The 19946-nt window shown below is 43.5% G+C and overlaps 1 protein-coding gene and 1 pseudogene across 4 annotated transcripts in view; both read right to left on the bottom strand.

Moving 5' to 3' along the window:
• SV2C (synaptic vesicle glycoprotein 2C) overlaps positions 1-19946 on the bottom strand; it is a 481273-nt gene that overhangs the window by 30955 nt on the left and 430372 nt on the right. For all 3 annotated transcript variants that reach the window (XM_079916961.1, XM_079916963.1, XM_079916962.1), the window contains 2 exons: positions 3940-4073; positions 3366-3455 (listed from right to left, as the gene is read on the bottom strand). In XM_079916961.1, coding sequence (XP_079773087.1) covers positions 3366-3455; positions 3940-4073 — 224 coding nt within the window. The remainder of the gene's footprint in view (positions 1-3365; positions 3456-3939; positions 4074-19946) is intronic.
• LOC307184771 (G2/mitotic-specific cyclin-B1-like) lies at positions 14312-16153 on the bottom strand (annotated as a pseudogene). The gene has a single exon. The product of its transcript is annotated as a G2/mitotic-specific cyclin-B1-like (transcript).

Genomic DNA, 19946 nt, shown 5'->3' with positions numbered 1-19946 from the left:
TCAAATTCTACAGTGCTTTACAGTTTTCAAAAGTTTCACACAAGTGATTTCATATAATCCCATAATAACCCCTTTCTTTCTCCTACCCCTATACTGCCCCTCCTCCTTTAACTCTCCCCACTGGTAACCACTAGTTTGTTCTCTGTAGCTGTGAGTCTGTTTCTGTTTTGTTATATTCATTAGCTTGTATTTTTTAGATTCCACATATAAGTGATATCATACAGTGTTTGTCTTTCTCTGACTTATTTCACTTAGCATAATGCCCTCCAAGTCCATCCATGTTGCTGCAAATGGCAAAATTTCATTCTTTTTTATGGCTGAGTAATATTCCATTATATATACATACCACATCTTCTTTATCCATTCATTTGTTGATGGACACTTAAGTTTCTTCCATACCTTGGCAATTGTAAATAATGCTGCTATAAACACTGGGGTGTATGTATCTTTTCAAATTAGTGTGTTTGTTTTTTTTGGATATATACCCAAGAGTGGAATTGCTGGATCATACGGTAGTTCTATTTTTAGTTTTTTTTTTTTTTTTGCGGTACGTGGGCCTCTCACTGTTGTGGCCTCTCCCGTTGCAGAGCACAGGCTCCGGACACGCAGGTTCAGCAGCCATGGCTCACGGGCCCAGCCGCTCCGCGGCATGTGGGATCTTCCCGGACCGGGGCACGAACCCGTGTCCCCTGCATCGGCAGGCAGACTCTCAACCACTGTGCCACCAGGGAAGCCCTATTTTTAGTTTTCTGAGGTAACTCCATACTGTTTTCTACATCGGCTACCCCAGTTTACATTCCTTCGAGCAGTGTACGAGGGTTCCCTTTTCTCCAAATCCTCACCAACATTTGTTATTTGTATTCTTTCTGATGATAGCCATTCTGACTTGACATATTACTTTTGGGAGGCTTCTTCTCCACTCATCAATGTTTGTGCATTCTTTCATTGGCACCCATGGGGAGCCAGGCCTAGCACTAGACCCTGGAGGTGCAAATATAAAACATCACACCATCCGAGCAATTATCATACAAATTAGAAAGTACTCTAACGGAAATCTATATCAGATGGGAGAGACATATTGTACAGAACACCCAAGTTGACCTGAGAGTGAGAAAAAAGCCTTCATGGACTGTGGAATTTGAGTTGGAGCTTATGGAAAAGTATGTCATTTGCCATGTGTGTCAACTACTTGAAGGGCATTCCATGTGGGAGGAGTATCATGTGCAAATGTCCAGGGGTGTGAGAGAAAAGAGTGTATTGGAAACTATATAGCATTTGCTATTCCTGAAGAATAGTGCAAGGGCAGAGGGCAGTGAGTAAGGAGGGCTGAAACAAATCAGTGGCAGGAAGGGTGGAAAGGTAAGAGACAATAATGAGAGATATTTAGGATGGCGGATAATAGGACACAGTGATTTCTTGGACATACTGGAGATAAAGGAAAGAAAGAAATAGGATAGTTTTCAGGGCTCTGGTTTGGGTGGTGCTGGTGGTACTTGCTGATAGAATTTTAGACAAGGAAGAGGTTTGGAAACTCTTAAGGTGAGAAGTTCAGATTTAGAAATTCAGAATTTGAAGGGCCTATGGTACATAGGAGTATGGCCACAAAGACCTTCAACATGTACGTCTGGAGCTCAGGAGATCTGTCCATTAGGAGAGAGAGACCTAGGAAGTAGCTGAGATAAGCTAAGGAGAGTGTGTAGGGTTAAAAGGGAAGTTAGCTGCAAATAAAGCCCTGAAAAACAATATTTAAAGTAGGCACATAGGAAGAAAAGCTTAGAAAGGAGAGAAGGAAGGCATGTGAATTCACTGTATTGTATCAATAGATATAACAAGGAAAAAGACAAATGTGTCATGGTGGAATCATGTCATGACTTTGAAAGTTACATATAAATGACTTTGAGATTACCCATTCTTTTAGAGTGTTCCCACCTTATTCCCACTTAACCCTTATACAGTAATATTAACGTGGATGACCATGAGTGAACTTGGTACCTCAGACCTTCTGGAAGAAAAAGCAGGTTAGCAGGGCAATGAGGCCCTACAGAGACACCTTCTCAGAAGTCTTGGGTAAAGGGTTTATCCTCATCTAGCTGAGAAGAGTTAGGGACACTGAGTATCTAAATAACATCTCAAGATTCTTCTTGCCGTATGATCCTTTAATTTAAAAATATTCTTGGGGCTTCCCTGGTGACGCAGTGGTTAAGAATCCGCCTGCCAATGCATGGGACACGGCTTCGAGCCCTGGTCCGGGAAGATCCCACATGCTGCGGAGCAACTAAGCCCGTGAGCCACAACTACTGAGCCTGCGCTCTAGAGCCCACGAGCCACAACTACTGAAGCCCGCACACCTAGAGCCCACGCTCCGCAACAAGAGAAGCCACTGCAATGAGAAGCCCACACACTGCAACAAAGAGTAGCCCCCCCTCGCCACAACTAGAGAAAGCCCGTGCGCAGCAACAAAGACCCAATGCAGCCAAAAAAATAAATCAATAAAATAAATCAATTTTAAATAAATAAAGAAAGAAAGAAATTTATTTAAAAAAAATTTCTTGGATTCCCTGGTGGTCCAATGGTTGAGACTCCACGCTTCCACTGCAGGGTGCGCGGGTTTGATCCCTGGTCAGGGAACTAAGATCCCGCATGCCGTGGGATTCAGCCAAAAAAAAAAAAAAAATTTTCCTTTATTGTTAATTTACTCAAAAGAAGGGTCTAGTCAAAGGCTCCCAGGGCCTCTGTGGAAGACATCCATTATTGATCTTCATTTCTCCATTACACTGCAGAAAAAAATTTTATTAATTGAGAATCTGTGATAATTTGAACAGAGGCTAGACTGAAGTCTATCTTCACACTATGAAAAATCCATTTCCTATTAAAACATGAAATGAATAAATAAGATTTCAGGGGACTGTTTAATCAGGAACTATTTGACTTATTTTAAGAACTATAATTGATATTATTTATAAGACACTGAAGATCTTGCTTATATCCCCTTTAAACCTATTTTAGACAAAACATTTTTTGTCTATGCTGCATATATCAAAGGATTTAAAAACCACTGTTCTTTTTTATTTTGGTGGAGGTGCTGGGGAAAAAAAAACATTGTTCTTTCCAAAAAATTCCATGCATCCAATTTTCATTAGTTTAGACTAGTTTTCCCGTTGAGAATAAATTTTGTAACTAGAGGATGGAAGAACATTCCACGCAGAGGGAACAGCACATACAACAGTAGCATGGCAGGCATAGGTAAAATGGCAAGTATGAAAGGCGAACGGCTGGTGCAGCGAGAGAACAATTTACAACCAGGCCTTTTCAGAAAAGGTTTCTCGACCTCTGGTGTGGAGGATTCACTGAGAAGCAGTACTCACCGTGAAGACTTTCTCAGGCTGACCCCGTGCTCTCATGTTTGTGTCATGAATTAACTTCAGAATCATCCAGGCTTCATCATGTTTTCCAACCTAAGAAATATGAGTAGACAGTGAAGGGCCAGGAGGTGAAACACACATACTCCCTGATTTTCCAATAACCATGTGGTAGTGTCAGATCCAATTGGGTGTAACAGTGCAAATGCATTTAGGTTCGTCCCATTGGAACACACAGGCTACTTGGATATCCTGGAGTGCATTAGCAGCTCAAGGGATGTGCCTCTAACCAGACATAGCAGCTTTGGATAGTAAGGTTCATTTATAAAACAAGAAGCCACATTCTCTTCGTTGAGGGAAATGAGTTGCTTGAGGAGGAACGTTAGTGCTTTCTGGCCACGAGGCAGCTTTTTCACATGCTGGTTGTCGAAAGCATGACCCCATGAAACCAAACCCTCCATGGTTCCGTCGTAGGAAGGAAAAATGTACCAATGAAGAGGCAAACATACTTTCCTAGAATTTGAAGGGACTCATTCCACTGTATGCAGTTTCTTTGAGTATTTGTAATGATGAGCGTTACCTCCAACAAGAACCGTGGGCTTTCAGGCATGAACGTGAGGGCCACCACTGAGCAGACGCAGGGGAGGGCGCAGACGATGATGAACACACGCCAACTATGAAACTCGTAGGCGGACCCCATGTTGAAGCTCCATCCTGGAAAAGGAAGACAGGAGGGGTGAGGAGAGCCCTCTCCAGACTGCCTGCTGGGACAGCGAGGTCCCCACGTCACTGTGAGTGTCCATACCTCCAACTGATTCACAGTCAGATCTTACCACCCCCAGAAGAATGAGCTGATATGGGCATCAGCCACAGTGACCAGTTCAGCTTGAAGACGGCCAACAGCAGTGCCGGGAAGAAAAATGCTTGGAATCAAAGGGGTCTGCACCTATGGATGCGGTGTGTTTCTGAACAACCAAACTCCAAAGGCCAAGGTAAATGAATTTGGGACAGTGCTTTTTCCAACAGAGCCCTGGGCTGGGTATCTTCTGTCTCCAGCAGACCACTCTGCACTCTTGTCTCTGCTGTGTGCCAGGAAATGGCCCTCTATGGACCATACCAACTGGCCCCCTTGCCCTCCAGCTTCCAGTTGGGTTTGAATAAAGGAAGCACTGGCAGGAGAACAGAGGGTGGCAGCAGGGTGCAGGATATTTATTCCCCTTGCTTCCCTTCTCCCCTCCTCCTGGCTGCATGGAGGTTTGACAGTGGGTGTGCTCATCCCCTGGAAACTTCTCGTGAAACCACAGCTCTTGTCAGGTTCTGGCAATCCCTGTCCCTCCTTGCCCTTTGAGTCATAGTGGGCACAGGATGCCCTTCTGCTACTAGCTCCGAGGTACTTTATTATTCTGTACTGGTTTCTCTTAACTGTTCCCATGCAGCTCTTTTCAGCGACCCCCTCTGAGGGTGTCACTGGTTTCCTGCCAGCATGCTGACCAGTGCAATGATTAAGAACTGGCATTTGCCAATCTTTCCACACGCACATGCCATACACTAGATCAAGAGAATTTTAAATTTCTAAACAGGTTTTTATTATAATATAATGAAAACAAGCAAACAGGATACCGATGGAAATCTCTCAAGAACTAAAAGAAAAGCAATATTTGAATGAATGTAAAATGGTTGAAAGCAAAATTCCACCATGACTCTAAAGGAGAAAGAATGAAGCATATCAAGTCTAATTGAAAACAGAGAAGAGATTGATGGAGGCATAGATGAATTATGTGAGGCAAAATTCTAATTTTTGCAATTCTTGGTATTTAGAAGGCTGCTGTGAGCAAAAGTCAGATAGTCTACATTCCATCCCTGGGAGACTAGTATAATTATTCACTGTTTGCACAGAAGCCAAGTGAGATTCTGGAGGTGCCATGAGCTCCTCAAGGCCACAGAGCTGAAGTTATGCACCAGAATCTTCTCCACCGGGATTTGAGGCAGAATCTTATACCACACGTGTCCGCATGTCTATGCTTACTCAAACACAGACTTTGTTGATAAATCATATAAACAACCTACATCATATAAACATGCTACATCAATCTTAGATTCATAAGCACTTTCTGGGAATTTAATACCTGAGGACTATGCGGACTGCTAAATTAACTACAACATAAACTTTAGGAGGGGATGCCTCCTCTCAATGTTTTATGTAGCAGAAGTTCAAACGTCTCACATATCCAAAACACAGAGGAAATCATATGACGGAACTAAGAAAACATACCTTGTTCACTTCACATTTGATCCAAGAGCTTCATATAAAGGAATTCTTTTTTAAAAGTGCTGGAGCCAACGGAAACTGATCCCCACCTACATATCTGAGCTCATCTTCTGCTGGTCCCCTCCTTCACTTGGTCCATCCCACCGACCTGCTTCAAGTTCTCTGAATACACAAAGCTTAATTCCATTTTAGGGGCTCTGCCTTATTTCCTAGGAAGCCCAGCCATGCACTGAAAGGATGGTGGTTGTATGTCAGCCAGGCTTCCTATGAGTTTTGAAGTGAGAGGATTTTTCAGTATTTCTTGTCCTCAAAGGAGTCCCCTCGGGGTCTTTGCGTTTGACGTTTTCCCTTCCTGGACTGCCCTGCCTGAGTATTTGCATACATGCATGCCTCCTTTATACTTTCCAGGTCTCAGTTTAAGGTCATCTCTTCAGAGAGGCCTGAACACCCAATCCCACTCTTATCATCGAGACCTGCTTTATTGTCTCCACAGCACTACTGCTATCTAAAGCTGTGAATTCATTGATTTGTTTTTTTTTTTGCTGTCTCTCCCTTTCCACACCATGAAAGCAGGAATTCTGCTTTTGTTACTCATCAATATAACCCCAGTGCCTATAGCAAGTCCTGGTCTATAGGAAGTGTTCTTTAAATGTTTGTTAAATGCACACGCGCGCGCACAGACACGCACACAAGCATACCCTTTTGTGTTTACATATGTACTTGAACATGTACAGAATTGCTGCAGGCTACTTTTGTTTTGACATTTTTTCTGAATCTACACTAAGCAGCAAAACAACTTTGATTTACTTTTCAAATTAAATTTGTAATTTGTATACGGTAAAATTTTTTATTACTTTTTTTTTTTTTTTTTTTGCGGTTCGCGGGCCTCTCACTGCTGTGGCCTCTCCCGCTGCGGAGCACAGGCTCCGGACGTGCAGGCTCAGCGGCCATGGCTCACGGGCCCAGCCGCTCCGTGGCATGTGGGATCCTCCCGGACCGGGGCACGAACCCGTGTCCCCTGCATCGGCAGGCGGACTCTCAACCACTGCGCCACCAGGGAAGCCCTGTTATTACTTTTTAAGTTACATTGTTCTGTGAGTTTGATAAATGTATGGAGTCACGCAACCACCCTCATAATCAGGATACAGATTGTTGCATCACCCCGAAACATTCCTTCCCGCTGCCCCTTCAGAGTCAACCCCTCCTCTCTGCCTGACCCCTGGCAATCACTGGTCTGTTCTCTGTCCCTACAGTTTTGCCTTTTCCACAATGTCATATAAATGGATGTATACTGCACGCAGCTTTTAAACGCTGGCTTCTCACACTTCGCATAGTGCATTCGTGCAGACTGCTGCACATTTTAATAGTTGCGCCTTTTCATTGCTGAGTAGCATTCCACTGTGTGGATATTTCATGTGTTTACCCACTCATCAGCTGAAGGACGGCTGGAATTTTTCCATTTTTAGGGGATTATAAATAAAGCCGTTATAAATACTTCAGACGGGTTTTTGTGTATCCCAAAGTTTTCCCTTTCTCTTGGGTAAATACCTAGGACTGGGTAAATTGAGTCATTTAATAAGTATATGCTTAGGTTTATAAGAAACTGCAAACTATTTTCCACAGTGGCTGTACCATTTTGCCCCCCTACCACTAGTATATGAGAGTTCTAGCTTCTTTACACACTTCCCACCACCTTTTTGACAGTTCTTTTTTTTTTTTTTTTTTTTGGTTAAATTTTGGCCTTCTATAGGTGTGTAGTGGTATCTCACCATGGTTTTAATTTGCACTTCCCTAATGCCTAGTGATACCTTAATTTACTTTCTGTTCATTCATTCATACTTTTATTGAGTGTCTCTCTGTACCAGTCACAGTGCTGAGATGTAGAGGCTAACGCTTATTTCCCGCCCTCAAGGAGCTAAAGTACAGAAGAAGAGGCAGATGTGTTAACAGACATGATAAACAGTATGACTCATGCTAGAACAGGTTCTAAAGGAAGCGTAGAGGGAGTACAGAAGGGGTGGAGGTACCTATCCCAAGGAGTCTTCTCATAAGAGCCCTTGATAAATTTCTTGTCTGATTCGGGTCCATGAAAACGAAGAGAGCAAATTCGTAAATTTCTAACATCCAAGTTTGAGATACAGTTCACATCAGTACTAAAGAAGCAGAAGAGACCAGCCAGGACTGACTGTGCCATGCCCGATCCCCAACTCTCTCCTACTGTATTACAGCTATTTGACTTGAAGAGAGAAAGGAGAGCCCTAGAAGCAGGAGGGAGTCCTAGAAAAGGAGTTCAGCCCTACTCCCCTTTTAGGATATGCCCTGGGACGGGAGGGGCGGTACGGAGAGACAGAGAGACTGATGGATGATATCCTGTGGCCTGAATGAGGGGTAGACACAGTGAGGGTCTTAAGAAATGACCCTGCAGATGCTTTGTAAAACTAAAGTACCATTAACCTAGATTAAAAATGAATGATAAGAATGACGACAACGACTGCCATAACTACTCGGCGGTGAATTCTCAGGACCCCTCCTCCCCAGCTCCATTTCAAGATGAGTCACATTTGCATTTGAGAGTGACACAAAGCCCAAACCACAGACATCAGGAAGTGGGGAGACATGAGCATGGAGTGAAGGACTAGAATGTGATACAAGCCACATGCAACTGGGAAAGCGGTTGTTGCTTTCGGATATTCACCCGCACTTAGTAAAACGGATTCTCTTCTTCATGTTGGCACCATGCCTTTTTTGTCTTTTAAAAAAAAAAAGATTCTTGCATAGACGGTGGTTCTAACTGTCCTTTGGACTTTGTTTAAAATACCCATTAGAATATCATACTGAGGGATTTATCTAAACATAATGTACATTCCAGGCAAGGAAGGACCTCAATTAGGGTATTACAGAAAGTGGTGACTGTGCAGCGCTAATCAGCGTGGCACTAATAAGAGTGTTATGTGTCTTGCATGATAATCAAGGCCATTTACCAGGCTCAAGCTGATGTGCTCTGAATGCAGAAACCAGATGCCTTCCCAGCTGCCTGACTGTCTGAAATCTTTCAAGGTGCCAAGGCAGAAGAGTGGTCCGCATGGAGAAGAATGCTGGCTTTCATGTTCTTTTCTGGGCTCTGTGTCTGAAGTACTGGTGAATTGGCACCTACTCTATTGATCTATATTTGATTGATAGTTATATGATATTTTCAATGACCCGGTTCCTTGGTAAGAAGGCATATTTTAGGTACAAGACACCAATGTCCTAGAACATTAGTATTATTAATGAATATTAATAAAAAATAAATACTATAGGTGAGATCAGTTTTCAATAGCTAAAACATAAATCACCTATATTTCTGTGTCAGTGGTCTTCACTCACAAGGCACATAGCCAACTAAAATTCTCTTTGGAAAAGTGGCTCCAAATACATTTTCTCAAGTGGCCAACAAGCTTAGGAAGGGAACAATGATCAGGTGAATTTCTGCTTTTATTCCTATAGAAATAAACTGTTATCCCCTCAACCTGTCACTGGTTTAAAATATAAATACTATCTAATCAGCATGAAACATTAATCCTCAGCTAGAAACTCAGGTTGTCACACATCTAGCATTATCTGTGGCTCCGTAAGATTCAACCAGGTGCAGCTGGACAGCCCTTGTGGCCAGTATCAGCAGACATGTTTCACCTTCTTCTCATTTGTTAAAAAAAGGGGGGAAAAGCAAGGGTGAAGAGAATAGGTAAATAAACTATGGTACAGGGGCTTCCCTGGTGGCGCAGTGGTTGAGAGTCCGCCTGCCAATGCAGGGGACACGGGTTCGTGCCCCGGTCCGGGAAGATCCCACATGCCGCGGAGCGGCTGGGTCCGTGAGCCATGGCCGCTGAGGCTGCACGTCCGGAGCCTGTGCTCCGCAACGGGAGAGGCCACAACGGTGAGAGGCTCACGTACCGCAAAAACAAACAAACAAACAAACAAACAAAAACTATGGTACAGCCATGCTATAGAAGATAGTGTAACTATTGGCAAAAAAGTGAGGTAGATTTTTCTGAACTGATTTGGAAACTGTCCAAGTAACATGCTCAGTGAGGAAAAAACCTTTTCAAACCAATGTAAATAGTAGTGATTTCATTTTTATATACACATAAACTATATCATTATATCTAGAAAACAAGTGGGAGGGAGAGATACTCAACTATTTTACATGGTTATTCAAGGTAGCGGGTGGGAGCTATTAGGGGCCTTTCGCTTTGGCATTATTTAATTTTTGAGTTTTGTATCACCTTGTATTACTTTTTACTCAGAGGGGGAGAAAACCTTTTCAAAGAGTTGCAAGCCTTTGATTTTTCTGAAATGTAAGGTCTGATGGGAAAAGAGAGGAGATAAGGAAACTGGAATGATAACCGTGACAGTATTTAGCATCCATATACAACTTTCAGAACTAAACTAACGTTGTTAATTCTGACTCTGACGAATCTTAACATTGACACTACAGGACTCATTTATGGAGAGCAGTGAGGAAGTGCCTCGGTGTCTCTGGGTGGGAAAGAAAATGATATTCACAGATCTTTCATCTGTAAACCTGTATCTCTAGTCACAGTCTGATTTTGGATTCTCAGGCCAAGGCCAGTTGCCTCTTGAGCGGTAATGGCACAAGCGCTATTGCCAACAGCGATACACAAAGAAATCATACACACAGAGCTCGTGGGGATCTGTCTGCAGCACAAAATCATGCATTCAAGAAGTGAGGGCCAATTCAACTGGAATTACACACCCCAGGGAGAGGGTGCAACTAACTGTTGTAGTCGTCTGTCTCTAAGAGCAGGCCTAGGCCACAAGCTGACCTTTCTTGCTGGTTTCTCTATTTCTGTTTCTAAGCTCTGGTCCTACCATTTGGAATGCACAGAGCCAGAGTCAACAGCAGGAGGAAGTCACATTATGCTTCTGGTTCCTGATTCTGACTTGTGATCCTAACCACACTTTTGAAGAAGCACACTGCCTGGTGGCTTTTGAAACACAGAAATTTATGGGCTTATTTTTCAGGGTTTATCTGCTGTGAGTGCTCCAAATATGAAAAGAAAGAATGAGAGGACCTTTCCAGAAAGAGTTCCTGGTAAAAGCATGTAAGACTCATTCAAGCATGGTGCTTCCCAAGCTTCCCTGACAGAAATGAGTCCAAGGGTTTGAAAAAAGCTGACAGCATAAAGTGTGTGTGTGTGTGTGTGTGTGTGTGTGTGAGAGAGAGAGAGAGAGAGAGAGAGAGAGAGAGAGAGAGAGAGAGAGAGAGAGAGAGAGAGAGAGATGTGTGTGTGTGTGTCTGTTTTAAACAAAGGTCCTTTGGAATTTTCTTTTGTAGACAAACAATAATATAGTACTAGTACTATGACTATGTAGGTCAAGGACTTCCCTGGTGGCGCAGTGGTTAAGAATCCATCTGCCAATGAAGGGGACACGGGCTCGAGCCCTGGTCTGGGAAGATCCCACATGTCGTGGAGCAACTAAGCCTGTGTGCCACAACTACTGAGCCTGCGCTCTACAGCCCATGAGCCACAACTACTGAGCCCGTGTGCCGTAATTACTAAAGCCCACACGCCTACAGCCCATGCTTTCCAACAAGAGAAGCCACCACCACAATGAGAAGCCTGAGCACCACAAGGAAGAGTAGCCCCCGCTCACCGCAACTAGAGAAAGGCTGCACACAGCAACGAAGACCCAACGCAGCCAAAATAATAATAAATAATAATAATGTAGGTCAATTGAAATTTTATCAAAAATTTTTCTATAAATATATACCACAATAGCCTATAGGATAGTCAAATTTTGACCATATACAAATGAAGCTTATAAATGCATATAAAGGCAGCTCATTACTCTGTAAATACACTGAATATATTCATATTTATTATCTTATAGCACATATAGGCACGCATTCACTTTCCTTCTCTGTTTTACACACATAAATATTTATTTAAAATATTTATTTAAAAGGAACTGTATAGGGCTTCCCTGGTGGCGCAGTGGTTGAGAGTCCGCCTGCCGATGCAGGGGACACAGGTTCGTGCCGCGGTCCGGGAAGATCCCACATGCGGAGCGGCTGGGCCCGTGAGCCATGGCCGCTAAGCCTGTGCGTCCGGAGACTGTGCTCCGCAACGGGAGAGGCCGCAACAGTGAGTGGCCCACGTACCACATAAAAAAAAAAAAAAAAAAGGGAACTGTATATGTTTTGCAGACTTATATTAATATATAAACTCTTACATAAGCTGATATCCATGGACGAATAATAATAAATCAACTATGTTCATTTTGTGAACAGGCATCGTTTTAGGAAACTGAAAAGCAAACAAAAATAAATATTGGGAATTCTTACATTAGGTAGAAAGTTGGAGTAATAGACTCTAAAGCCATTTCTGGGGCTCAGGTTCTCTCTGATTCTAAGATCTTGTGCCTGGACCAGATGAAGCCACAGGAAAACCTCTCTTGAGTATAGATCCATGGTAAGAAATGGAACACTTTCAAAATCGAACAGAACAAAACAAACTTGTAAGCCACAATTTGTACTGACACAAGTGCCCAAAGGTTGGTAGAGAACTTGTAGCAAAATGATACTTATTTTCCATATTAGCAAATCAGTCAATCTGCTTTCAAATCAGCTGTCCTTAAAAAAATATATATATATATTTTTTGTGATACGCGGGCCTCTCACTGTTGCGGCCTCTCCTGTTGCGGAGCACAGGCTCCAGACACGCAGGCTCAGCGTCCAAGGCTCACGGGCCCAGCCGCTCCGCGGCATGTGGGATCTTCCCGGACCAGGGCACGAACCCGTGTCCCCTGCATTGGCATGCGGACTCTCAACCACCACGCCACCAGGGAAGCCCTAAAAAACTATTTTTTTCTAAACAGTGCTCCATACAACTTCATGATCCCTATTCTATTCCAGACGAAGATCTCTTTGTTCTTTGCACATGGTGTCAGCAAGAGTTTGCTGCTCTTGATCAGTAAAAGCTCTCTCTTCATTTCCAGCAGATTTTTAATGACAGAGCACAGAAATGCTCATGGAATCCACTCTTAGAAGAAAGTTTTTCTCCCCAGGGTGGGGATGAGGAAGGGGCTGTAGTATTTCCCGTGTTATGACAACAGAGGTCAGCCTGAGTGTTCTTTGTTGCTGGTGCCAAAGGTCGCACCCATACATCTCCACTAACTGTTGACCTCTCTACCTGCTCCTGTTTTTCTAGCCCCATTTCTTGCCTTGTAGCCTCTGATCCAGAACAAATCGTTTAACGCTTGACAAGTGAAACAGCTGCTTAGCTCATGATTCAGGCCCAAAATGGCCCATAGAGTTTTGTCATTTATGTCAAAAAAAATTCCATTCTAACAGGCTAGGAAATGCATGGCCATCACAATGACCTGGGAGCTCAAGGAAGGGGACATCACACCCTGCTTCCAGGCACAGTGGGTGGAAATATGAGGCTGGAGAGGTCCACTCCATCAGCCCCATAGCCGGATATTGCTCACTTGTATCCAGTTTAAACCCACCCAGAGAACAGCCTTCTGATCTTTGTGGTGTTTGTGGTCATAGGATGTTTGTGGTCATAGGATGCTTCATGAAAGGCCCCAGCCCGGGTGGAGATGCTCAACCTTCCTTCCTCACAGCCTTCCAGACCAGGAATGTGGAAGCCAGCCTCTACTCTCTTCCCTCCCTGTGTCTAGTCAATCACTGAGAATATGATGCTATTTTCTGTATTTCTCCCAAACGTGTTCCTTTCTTTCCACCTCTGCTTTAGGCCAGGCCCTCATCCCTCGTTCAGCTCACCCTAACAGGGCTGATGCGCAGAGGGCATGGATCTGTAGGGCTGTGCCCACTTCTGCAATACTGAAGTATGTGTGTCATGGATACTGCCCTGAGTCCTGAGCCTTGGATCTCTCCATGGTCCAGCAACAGTGGGGTCTGCTTGACCCAGCAGGGGCCTCAGGACCTGGTGCCAGTGCTTTGGCTTTCTTCTCCTCTGACTGGGAAATGCCCTGTGGTTAAATGATTTTAGTATCTCCTGTTTTTTTCTTCTGGGAACTACGTGTGTTAATTTTATTGGGAATAGCTGATGTACAATATTATATGTTTCAGGTATACAACACAGCGATTCACAATTTTTAAAGGCTATACTCCATTTATAGTTATTATAAAATATGGGCTATATTCCCTGTGCTGTGCTATAAAATATATCCCTGTAGCTTATTTATCTTAGATATAGTGGTTTGTATCTCTTAATCTGCTACCCCTATCTTGCCCCTCCACCCTTCCCTCTGCCCACTGGTAACCGTTAGTTTGTTCTCTATATCTGTTTCTATTTTGTTATATTCACTAGTTTGTTTCATTTTTTAGATTCAACATATAATTGATTATAATATAGTATTTGCCTTTCTCTGACCTATTTCACTAAGCATAATACTCTCCAAATCCATTGTTGCAAATGGCAAAATCTCATTCTTTTTCTTATGGCTCTATAGTATTCCGTTGTGTACATATACCACATCTTCTACATCGATTCATCTGTTGATGAACACTTAGGTTGCTTCCATATCTTGGCTGTTGTAAATAACGATACTATGTACATTGGGGTGCATGTACCTTTTTTTTTTAATATGTACAGATGGCACATGGTGCCAATTTTATTTGCAGATATTATAGTATTCCAAAGTTCACAAGTTAAGCCTTTGCCACAGCCTTGGCTAAATCTTGAACGAGTGCAGAATTCAGCTGTGCTAGAGTGCTGATCTTAGCATGCTTAGATGTGGCCTACTTGTTCTTGAGAGTCATGTGCTTTGTAAGCCCACGATTCACCATGACTATATTCTTAGCCAGGTGTTGCATAACAACAAGAAGCGATTGTTGACAGTGTATGACAGGTAATGCTGTAGAGTTGGTGCCCATCCACCATTATCGAGAATTTTCAGTGCTAAACAAAATGCTCCCGCTGCAACCTGAGAAGGAGGAAAGTGCACCATATCGTAGTCCAACATAGTTCCAACAGATATTTGGCCAAAGTTTGTAGCTCAGCATCAACCTCTCCAATCTTAGATGCTCTCCAAAGGAAATGCAGGGGTAGAGGGCGACCCAGACTAAAATTTAAAGCTCTTAGAATCTTCATTTCCATCCGTCTGATTTGGTACTTAGGGTAGGTGTTGTCAGTCACAAAGGCAAAGTCACCAATTTCTGGAGGGTACATTTCCTCGTATTTGCTTGCAGTAAACATGGCAGTGACACCAACCAGCTGCAGCATCTTCTTGGGCACACAACTATCCTGCATGAACTGGTCAATCATGGAAACAGTCATGTACATGGTCTCCTGGAGTAAGTGAATTTCATTTGAACCTGCACTGGCCAGTCAGTTAGGATGGCTCTCATGTTTCCAGTGATTTCACGACCCAGTAGGTATTTTGGTCTGACTGCTTCCTCTTCCTCCAGTTGTCTCAGATAAGCATAGATATCTTTTACATATTCACTACAAAGGTTTGGATCCGCTCCATCTTCTGCACCCACATCACTCACTGTAAGAATTACATCAGAGAAAGCCTGACACACATATTCTCCTGCAGGGGCACAGACAGATGTTTCCATGGGGCTTGGAGAGGGAGTATCAACCAAAATAGGCTCAGGGGGAAGTTTCTCTGCTTTAACAGGCTCGGGTTCTGGCTCTGGCTCCAGATCCAGCTCCGCTGGGGGCTCCGGCACAGGTACAGGAGCCTTTTCCAGAGGTTTTGGTAGATTTTTAGCAATAACTTTTCCAGCACCTAAAGTTTTTGCTTCCTTTTTCAGGGGTAGTTTGGCCTGTGGCTGTTCACTGACTTTGTTGCCGATGTCTCCAAGAGCTGTCCTTGGCCTCAGCCCGGGCTTAGAGGTTGCAACAGTGGCCACAGGCACGCGCTTTGTGCCTGCCATACTGACCTTCGCCTTATTTTCAGCATTAATTTTCGTGTTCTTCCTCTCTCCATCCGTCTGCACCCCAAACTCTCCCACCATTTTAGGGGCCCAATGACTGCCATCCTCCCCCCAAATCTGTCCCGGTTCACTCCTGCCAGGGGAACTCCAGCAGGCGAGATAGGGAGAGGAGACACAGCGAGCCAGGAGAGCCGCGTTTGTTCACCGTCCTTAGCAGCTCATCCTGGTGATCCAGAGCGCCATGGCGTCCTCTGCACCAGGCAGCAGCTCAGTGGGGAGAAGCAGAGCACGGGAGCCCCAGACCAGCCGGGGACCTTGAACCCACCGCAGGCCAAGAGCCATTCCCTCATGTACCTTTTTGAAGTAGTTGTTTTCGTTTTTTTCTTCAGATATATACCCAAGAGTGGAATTGCTGGGTCATATGGTGGTTCCATTTTCAGTTTTCCTTCTTTTTTTTTTAGTAGTTATTTATTCATTTGTTTGCACTGGGTCTTAGTTGCGGCCAGCGGGCTCCTTAGTTGTGGCTCACCAGCTCCTTAGTTGCAGCACATGGGCTCCTTAGTTGCGGCAGGTGGGCTCCTTAGTTGTGGCATGCAAATTCTCAGTTGCAGCATGTTCCCTGACCAGGGGTCAAACCTGGCCCCCCTGCACTGGGAGCATGGAGTCTTATCCACTGCACCACCAGGGAAGTACTGTTTTCCACAGTGGCTGCACCAATCTACAGGCCCACCAACAGTGTACAGTTCTCTCCACACCCTTGCCAGCATTTGTTATTTGAATACCACCTCTCTTTAACAGAGTTTCCAACCAGCTTCCAACCTGCCTAGTCTAATCTATCTTCCATGTACCTTCAAGAGATCTTTCCATAAGAAAAACGGAATCACAAACTCACTTACTAGCTTGAAACCTTTTAGTGGTTCTCCACTGGCCCTTCAGGATAAAGTTCAGATTCTTTAGTGTGACCACAGGGCCCTCCAAGACCTGGCTCCTGCCCATCTCTCCAGCCTCATTCCTCAGAAATCCCTCCTTCCAATCTTTGCTACCTGCTGTGCAACATCTTTACATCTTTACCCTTCCCCATCCTTGTCAGTTTGGAGAACTCCTAAGCTTCAGTCTTCTTTTCACCAAGTAGAGAGGAACATCCTCTGTAAATTCTTCCAGACACATTAACAAGTATTCACTTCTCCCACTGAGCTATCTTGGGATCCTGTGAATTCCCACAGCCCTTAGCATGGTGCCTGACACAGAGAAAAGCCGCAGCAGAGAGCAATCATTCATCGGCAAGTCTCTTCCTGGAGGGCAGGGGCCACGTCTTATTCATCTTTAGTACAAAACATGGCAAAGAGTAGTCACTCGACAAATGCTTATTTAGTTAATCAATAAGTAACCTGTTCTTGGATTCCTTTAAAATCAGAGTATTTGCCTAATATCTTCAAAAGTGACTTTTTGGAAACATATCATTATATTTCCTAATTTCCAAATATATGGAGTTTTGTTTCGGTAACTGATTTCTAGCTGAATTTCCTTGTGGTAGGAGATCATGCATGGTGGTATTTTGAAATATGTTGGAACTCTTTACGATTTTTAAAAAATTTTCTTATTTCTTGGTCGCACCACATGGCATGTGGGATCTTAGTTCTCCAACCAGGGATCAAACTCAAGCCCCCGCAGGCAGTGGAAGTGCAGAGTCTTAACCACTGGACCACCAAGGACGTCTTTACAATTTTTGTTTTTTCAAGCTTTATTGAGGTATGATGGACAATTTTTAAAATGTACCCGTTTAAGGTGTACAATGTGATGATTTGATATATATATATATAGCTTGTGAAATGATTATCATAATCAAGTTAATACATATATACACCAACCCACATTTAAGATCTACTCCACAAATTTCAAGTATACAATACAGAATTATTTATCTGTTGTCACTATAACACACACAGAACTATGGTCATATTAGATCCCCGGAACTTATTCAACTTACAACTGAAAGTTTGTACACTTTGCCAATACTTCTTCATTTCCCCCAGTTTCTAATGTTATAGTTTGGCTTCCCTCTAGAGCAACGAATGTACTTTCTCGTGGACAGACTTAAGACTTCCCCCACACGAACTGGACTTTCTTTTGGAAAAGTAAAACTCTCGAGGGTTCATATACCAAGACGTAACTCAAAGGGGCACTTCTCATGTCTTTAAAGCATGTTTCATACAGATTGTTTGAAAATAGAACATAGGAACCCAAATCAGTTCAATTGTTGGCAGAAACTCAGTTCACTCTTGCCCATCCCTGATTTATGACCCTGCGTGAGACATACAAATGCTATTTCTCCTCACCCACCCCCACCCCCTTTCCCTTTGTTTCAAAATGTCAGGCATCTACCCAGAGTTACATTTCACCTTTGCTCTCTGGAAAGGCTGATTGCTTGGGTCATTAATCTTGGCCCAGAAAGAAGGTCCTCACTGCTACCCACTGTGGAAATGATTGGTCCTGGTGCATCCCAGAGAATGGTTTTCTAGGGCTGCGGCGCCAGAAAAATCAAACCCAGAGTGACTGAGTCTGGGACAAGCGCAGCAGTTTTTCACTCAACGTCACCTTCTCTGGCTGCTACTTAAGAGAAATGATGTAAAAACTCAGGGAGCCCACGGTGACAGAGCACTAGAGCACAGGCAGACTGCTGCTCCAGTAGAGCAGCTATAAAACCAGCTTTAACCAGAACGCTAGTACCAGCGCTTACAGATTCACACGTGGGCTCTCTTTCTCCTCATGATGGCGCACCCCACTCCGATTACAGTTGTGGTAAAGGACAGGAAGCTTTGAGCTTCCAACTGCAGCCTCCAGGAGGGATACAGATAAGTGCATTCAAGGCCTGTAGCAGATTCCCAGAATATTTATAGTACACTCACCATGTGCCAGGTACCTCACGCACATCATCTTGTTTAATGCATCAACGATCCTGCTTTCCCTGCCACCCCGATCCCCCGCCGCAGGGTGGCCACATAAAATCAGGTCACCAGTCATATTCGATCTAAAAAATTTTTAGTATAAGTATGTCCCATGCAGACTTCCCTGGTGGCACAGTGGTTAAGAATCTGCCTGCCAATGCAGGGGACACGGGTTCCAGCCCTGTTCCGGGAAGATCCCACATGCCGCGGAGCAACTAAGCCCCTGTGCCACAACTACTGAGCCTGCGCTATAGAGCCCGCGAGCCACAAATACTGAGCCCACATGACACAACTACTGAAGCCCGCGCGCCTGGAGCCCGCGTGCCTGGAGCCCGTGCTCCGCGACAAGAGAAGCCACTGCAATGAGAAGCCCGCGCACCGCAACTAGAGAAAGCACTCACGCAGCAAGAAAGACCCAACGCAGCCAAAAATAAATAAATTAAAAAGAAAGAAAAAAGTATGTCCCATGCACTATTTGGGACATACTTACACTAAAAATTATTTGCTGTTTATCTGACATTCACTTTTTAAAAATTCAAGTATAGTTGATTTACAATGTTATGTTAGTTTCAGGTGTACAGCACAGTGATTATATATCTATTCTTTTTCAGATTCTTTTCCCTTATAGGTTATTACAAAATATTGAGTATAGTTCCCTGTGCTATACAGTAGGTCCTCGTTGGTTATCTACTTTATATATAGTAGGATGTATAAATTAATCCCAACCTCCTAATTTATCCTTTTCCCCCTTGGTAATCATAAGTTTGTTTTCTATGTCTGTGGGTCTATAAAATTCACATGTAACTAGGCATCCTAGTTGCATTTTTATTTGCTAAATGTGGTAATCATATCTTAGGAGACATTTGGCAATGTCTGGAGACATTTTTTTATTACCATGAGCTTGGGGGAGGAGGGTTACTACTGGCATCTAGTGGGCAGAGGCCAGGGATGCTGCTAAATATTTTATAATGCACAGGGCAGCTCCTTCCACCCCCAAAGAATTATCCAGCCCAAATGTCAATATGCCCAGGATGAGATCTTCCTGTAAACTAGTCATTGTGCCCATCTGTGGCACAAGTACTCAAAATTGATAGAGATAATAAGGATATTTTAAAACTTGTTTTCAGACAAAGGTTTGGAAACAAGACTTCAGAAGACTTTAGATTTTATTCCTGTACGAACGCATTTTGTTTTTCTGTTAGGTTTTGTTATTAAGTTTTAAGCTCTTTTGATTTTTTTTTTGCTATGAAATTGATCTACAGGGGTTGCCATTTTTTTCTACTCATATGCTTTTTTTTCTTTTTTCTAAAAATAAATTTATTTATTTAATTTATTTATTATTTTTGGCTGTGTTGGGTCTTCGTTGCTACTCCTCGTTGTGCTGCACGGGCTCCTCATTGCAGTGCCTTCTCTTGTTGCGGAGCACGGGCTCTAGGCAGGTGGGCTCAGTAGTTGTG

This window comes from Stenella coeruleoalba (assembly GCF_951394435.1).
Source record: "Stenella coeruleoalba genome assembly, chromosome: 3".
Taxonomy (NCBI): Eukaryota; Metazoa; Chordata; class Mammalia; order Artiodactyla; family Delphinidae; genus Stenella; species Stenella coeruleoalba.
This window is presented reverse-complemented; position numbering and strand designations above follow the sequence as displayed.